The following is a 6811-nucleotide window of genomic DNA, read 5'->3' on the forward strand; positions in this document are numbered from 1 at the left end:
TGGGAAGGTAAAAAGGCATTGAACCTTCTGGGAAGGTTAGCCATTTCTTCTCTTCATTTCCTATGTCCATGCGGCAAGTATACAGGTCCCGGCCCACAGGAGTGGATTGTTCATTCTGGTCCATGTGGTTGTTGGGTAGTAGACTTAAGGGCTCACTAGATAACTCAGGCCGTTCTCTACTTTTATGCAGACATGCTTTCACATGTTTGTCCCAAGGTGTGAGATAACCCAGCCAACCCACATTGGCCTTAAAACTAATATATGAACGTTACGCTTGCTAAAGGGCATTAAATATTAGGAAGTGGTACAGCATGAGGTAAGAGAGATAGCCTTAAGACTAGTCTTAAGGTTAAAGATTAGAGTCTGAGCTTATTGCAACTGTGATTGACCTCAGACTAGCCCCTTAATCTATATGACTTTCCTATAAGAACAATAATAATAGCTAGTCATAATAATTCTCCCACATATCCTTTATCAGGACAAATGTCACAAGTCTATAGAGTCTTCTAAACTAAATCTCAAATCTTGACTCTTTTTCCCATCCATCTCATTCAAAAGACAAGTTACCAGAGCCTATAAATTCTACGGAAAGGTCCAGTAATGACTAAAGAATTAAGCAATTAAAAATTAATAACATTTGAATCCCAGTAAATGGAAATTATAACAAAATAAAATTTTCTTACCACATTCTGACAGTGGATTGAAAACATTCACGCCAAATTGATTTGAATAAAGAAAAAGCAACAGGGATGTAGTAGAGAGAACTTGAAAGGGTAAATTAGTCCCATTCCTCTGGAGAGTCATAAGCATGTATGAAATCATCATGAGATACCTCACACCAGAATAAATAACAATTTGACTGAAAAGCCAAGGATGAAAAAAATTGTCAAAAGTAAAGAGAAGAAAAATTTTTTTTAATTTTTTTAATGTTTATTTATTCTTGAGAGAGTGAGAGAGAAACAGAGAGATAGAGAGACAGAGCATGAGCAGGGGAGGGGCAGAGCAAGAGAGGGACACAGAATCTGAAGCAGGCTCCAGGCTCTAAGCTGTCAGCACAGAGCCTGATGCGGGGCTCGAACTCACCAGCTGTGAGATCGTGACCTGAACTGAAGTCAGATGCCCAACTGACTGAGCTACCCGGGGGCCCCAAGAAAAGAAAATTTTCATAGACTATCTATAATAGAAAGGGTGAAATTTGGGGTAAAGAAACAAAATGGGAAATATGGAAATATTTGACTGATAAAATGTATAAATAATGTTGAGCAATAAATAAATAAACATGTTAGTGCTGCCATTAAAGAAGCAAATGGGGAAAATTAGCAACACATATACCAAGGGTAACAATATTGTTCATATAAAAAGAAATAAACATTGACAAGAAAACACAACATTGAGTTAATTTCTTTTTTTTTTTTTTAATTTTTTTTTAACGTTTCTTTTTGAGACAGAGAGAGACAGAGCATGAACGGGGGAGGGTCAGAGAGAGGGAGACACAGAATCTGAAACAGGCTCCAGGCTCTGAGCTGTCAGCACAGGGCCCGACGCGGGGCTCAAACTCATGGACCACAAGATCACGACCTGAGCCAAAGTCGGCTGCTTAACCGACTGAGCCACCCAGGCGCCCCGAGTAATTTCAACCTGGAATCCCTCAGAAAAATAAGGATCTGTCCTTGCATTTGGCATATTGGCTCAAACACTTGGTTTTTACAGAGATTTTCTTAAACTATTGTTTTTTAGGACCAGCTAATATTATGTAACAGTGGTCACTATATCTCAAATGAGCAATAATTTTAAACTCATTTTAATAGAAAAATACTGAGAGAGTGTGTAAATTTCCACTTTTCTGAGGATTTGAAGTAAAGAATGCACAGATGGGCCTGCATGTACTTTACACTCTAGGTTCCGCTCCCAAGAAGAAAACAAGAATGGTAGAGATAGATTGTTAAGTTATCCTGAGGCCCAGAACGTATGAATTTTTTTCTCTTACAGAAAGTTTGGAAATAAAGGAGATTCACAGTATTCACTATGGTTGCCAAAAAATAAAAAGTCCCATGGTATTTCATTGTGTGTAGAGATAATAGAGTGAGCTGTGCTGAGGAGAACCCTAGGGACTGTCCCATGTGCGTCACTTCTCAGGGCCTCATATTTCAAGAATCCTTTCATAATAAGATTCATTTCAGGGTCGGTGCTCGAAAGTAAGTGTTTAACTCATCTGAGAATACAGCCAGAGGTTGGAATGGAAGCCACTGAAAAGTCCACTTCATCATAGCCAGCTGTTAAGAGAGAGGGCTGAGAAATCACTAGGATCCAATACCCAAATCTGGATCTGTAACTTGGATTTCTGGATTTCGTTCTTTTGTATTCCTATGTGAGGTACCCTCCCATGTAGCTCCCCTTCTCCAGAACAAACTCATCCCATGTCTCCAGGTAAGAAGAAAGAAAATACTGCAGGAATAAAGTTTCCCCAGAACCAGAAATCTTGTGTCTATCCCGGGAAAAGGGTCATATTCTTATTTTTAGAACCCACAGTCTATTTGTGAGAGCATATTTTTCTTTTTCTCTCTTCTCTAGAATCCTTAGTCTTACAAATTTTGCTACTGGACTTTTTTAAGGGATTAGCTTGTGTGCTGAGAGGTGCAAAGAACCAAAAGATCCGCTGTCTCTCAAACTAGCTTATCCCTTTTCGATTCCCAGAATCTTCCTGTGTTCTGACCTTTTATCCTTGTTATTATAGATGTTCTTTTCCTCTTTCAGTTTTCTGACACTCTTTGGGTGATACTGGATTCACAGGGCACTGCCGAGGATGCACAACAGAGCTCCTCGCAATGTGCTGTCCATTGTTTAGGAGGTGAGAAGGAGCCAGAGCTAAGTGAGTGCTAATGTTGGGTGTGTGGGCACTCCCTGCCCCAGTACCCTAGCACTCAGGCTGCTACCACATTGCATATATCTTCTCAGAGGCTAAGAATGAGAAAGAGAATAGGATTGCATATTGAGGATCTATTCCCCTGGAAGAACTACCACTTATGTACTCTCACCAGCAGTCCAGGTGATCATCCTTTGTGTTTATCCTTCTGATTGGTCACAGAATATCCCCATTCCAAGCTGGACCACATAGCTGGATCAATGTCAGCTGTGCCTTCTGAATCTCATACTATGCTTTACATAGGATGATTAGCACTTAGGAGTTATTGAGTGGATGTGTGTGTGTGTGTGTGACAGAGACTATGTGTTGAGGAAGAGTTTGTTCAGTCCTGGATGCATTCAGTTATTTATTCACCCATTCAGTCTGTGAATAGTTCTTGAAAATTTACTATATGCCAGGTGATGCAGACATATGGATTGAGATAGGATTTCTACCCTGAACAAACTTATAGCCCAGTCAGAAGACAGAATTGTAAACAAACAATCATATATAAGTTAACAGTAACCTTTTCAAAGCACATTATTGTATACATATATCAAAACTCACCAGATTGTACACATGAAATATTCATAGTTCATTGAATGTAAATTTACCATGGTGAAGCAGTGAAAAACTGCACTTATCAATAATTGTTGGAAAATGAGTTTGGCTACAAGGTTAGAGACTTTATCAGTGATCTTCCTGTGTATTTCAACTTATCTAAAGAAAAGATATTTCTCATTTAATTTTGCCAATTCCTCAAATCATTCCCTGACTCTGCCTTCCTGGTCCCTTAAAGACCAATGGACTCTACTGTAGGCTCAGACTGGACCCATTTCATTTCCATCTGAATGGAAATTCATGAATAGAAACCTCACTGTCAACTCATGTTCCTGAAATTAAGTCCTACTTGGTAGCTCATGAGCCAGTGGTCAAGGCACAATTGCTCTGGCCATAGTTTTCCTATACTGCCAGCTAGAGGTAGGGTCTTACGTGTGAAGACAAACCTTTCTAGTCTGTAGGCTCTGATATCTGTCTATCTCAAGATGGCCCTGCCAGGTGGGCTGACTTTCTGTTCTGACATCTTCATTCTAAAGGCCAATTCTAAGACTATTGCTTCCACCCTTCTCAGGGATAGATGTCTCCAACCCTGAGTGCCAGCCATTTACCCATGCCCCCAGCTATCTTCCCTGACTCTTTATAATTTCCATCTCTATTAGCTTATATCCAGCCATGTTATTCCTTGCTTGTTTCTGATGTACAATAATGTATAGATTGAATAGTATTTCCTGCCTGGCTGCAAAGCATTGGACCAGTGCCTGATTTCCTACTGATGTACCTAACCCATTGATTGGATACTCTGAAACAAACTGCAGCATGAATGAGCTCAAATACTGTCACACTAGAAAAAATACTGAAACTGTGCAGACAGCTATTGTGGTGGCACTTGGTCTCCACAAAGGGCTGTTCCTGCTTCCATAGGGTGTGGTGCTACTTAAGTCTGGCCTTGTCTCCAACATCTTGGCTCTGTAACAATGAGGGCCTATCATGCCTTAATCTTCAACACTGCCATCAAGGCTTGATTCTCTGATCCAGTGAAGAATTTAGAAAAGGACTAAATGTGTGGATTATAACATGATCTAAATGGTTTCTTAAAATTCCCTTCCTTCTAGGAAGGATGATAAATGATCCCTTAGAAACACAAAGGAAAAGATAATTATTGGTTCCTCTCCTTGATGAAATGAAAGTCAAAATCTGCTGATTGAAAAGTAAACTAGATAAAAGAAAAACCTGGGCTTTCTACTAAAGGCAGAAATCCTCATATTTTTTCAAATCCATATAATATGTGAGCATCTTTTTTCAAATAGCTTCCGTAAGAATTAAGGATGGAAATTTTGGAAAATCAAGTGTCTTAAATGCTTCCAAGATATTTTTTCAATAAAACATATTTGTTCTTACAATGAGATCTTCACTTTCAGGATTTGGTTTTCCACCATAGTCAACTTTTGATTCCTTTATTTATGCTGATGTGTAGATAGAAATAAACACCAATGGGCACAGAAAACCAAACCTATCTGACTGAATTCATCTTGCTAGGCCTTTCTTCAGATTGGCAGACCCAAATCCTGCTGTTTGTAGTGTTTCTCATCATCTACCTGCTAACTCTGTGTGGGAATTTTCTCATCATAGTGCTAATTCATATTGACTCTCGACTTCATACACCAATGTACTTCTTCCTTAAAAACCTGTCGTTTACTGATCTCTGTTTCTCTACAACAGTCATCCCCCAGATGCTATTCCACTTGCTGGTAATGAGAAAAACCATTTCCTTTGCTGGGTGTTCAATTCAGATGATTTTTTTCCTAATAGCTGGGTGTACAGAAAGTTCCCTCCTAGCAGTGATGTCCTATGACCGCTATGTGGCTGTCTGTAAGCCCCTTCACTACTCCACCCTCATGACCCAGAGGGTGTGTGTACAGCTGATCATAGGGTCCTGGGCCAGTGGAGCCATTGTGTCTTTAGTAGACACAATATTTACTTTATGTCTCTCATACCATGGACAGAATATAATTAATCATTATTTTTGTGAACCTCCTGCACTCTTGAAGTTGGCTTCAGAAGAAACCTACAAAGCTGAGATGGCCATCTTGGCAATGGGCATAGTAATTCTCCTTGGTCCTGTCTCCCTCATCCTTTTCTCCTACTGGAATATTATCTCCACTGTGATTCGGATACAGTCAGGTGAGGGGAGACTTAAGGCCTTTTCTACCTGTGGTTCTCATCTCATTGTTGTGGTCTTCTTCTACGGCTCAACTATATTTACCTACATGCGTCCAAATTCCAAGAAGGTAAATGAAGGGGATAAGGTGATTTCTGTGTTCTACTCAGTCATAACATCCATGATGAACCCATTCATTTACAGCCTGAGAAACAAGGAGGTAAAGGAGGCATTTAGGAAAGCATTTGGAAGATAGAGCCTCTCAGAGGCAATGATCTTTATATTGATACACATCTATGAGAATGAAGACATTCCAAAGTGGTTCAACATTTTTAACGGCTTTCTCTTGAACCGTTTCTAAGCTGATCCAGAACTAAGAGTCATACATGTATCCTTGTATATCTAGGATGTTTTCAAGTTTGTCAACTGCATCTTGCTCAAGCTTATTCTCTGTGGTTATAGCTTGCTTGCCTCATTACAGCTTTTGCTATTATATTATATATTATAATATAAATTACATTTATATATTATATACATTTATATATACATTTATATACATTTATATATACATTATATATATAATTTATACAATTTATACATACATTTATATACATATATATGTGTATACACACACACACACGCACACACACACACACACACATATGAGGACCTTCATTTACACTGCATTACTTGTTCACTAATACATTTTCACCCAGACATAGTACCTTTTGGTTCTAAACTCCATGGCTGCTTGTCAGCTTCATCCCATGCTAACATCATCTACAGCCATCCACAAACCTTGGAATACTACCTCATGTCATTATGCTAGACTCTACAATTTCCTGTCAGAAAATATGAATGATTTTTTTTAACCTTAAAGTTCTGATATGGAAATTTTGTTTTTGTTTTGCTGTATGGTCCCAAAATACTGCTATCATCAATTCAACTACACATGGGGGAGCTACTGGCCTAGACAATAATTTGTGGGATCTCATATTCAGCAAACACCTTCCATATATCACACACTCTTTCCCTCCAAGGACAACTGCTGTGTTGAGGGAATTAGAATTAAAAGGCAACCTTCCTGCATCAATATACCACACCAATATATCACAATATACCCCATATGACACCAATATACCACAGCTGTTGCCTCTTCAAACATGCTCTCCCCATTTCTGCAGGCTTGA

The 6811-nt window shown here is 39.0% G+C and overlaps 1 protein-coding gene across 1 annotated transcript; it reads left to right on the forward strand.

Annotated features, from left to right (window-relative positions):
* The first annotated feature begins 4953 nt into the window (after positions 1-4953).
* Positions 4954-5877, forward strand: LOC112865237 (olfactory receptor 2D3-like). The gene has a single exon (XM_025928275.1). The coding sequence runs from the start codon at positions 4954-4956 to the stop codon at positions 5875-5877; it is 924 nt and encodes a 307-aa protein (XP_025784060.1).
* Positions 5878-6811: the final 934 nt, after the last annotated feature.

Source organism: Puma concolor, chromosome D1, assembly GCF_028749965.1.
Source record: "Puma concolor isolate L17-30 chromosome D1, mPumCon1.1.hap2, whole genome shotgun sequence".
Taxonomy (NCBI): domain Eukaryota; kingdom Metazoa; phylum Chordata; class Mammalia; order Carnivora; family Felidae; genus Puma; species Puma concolor.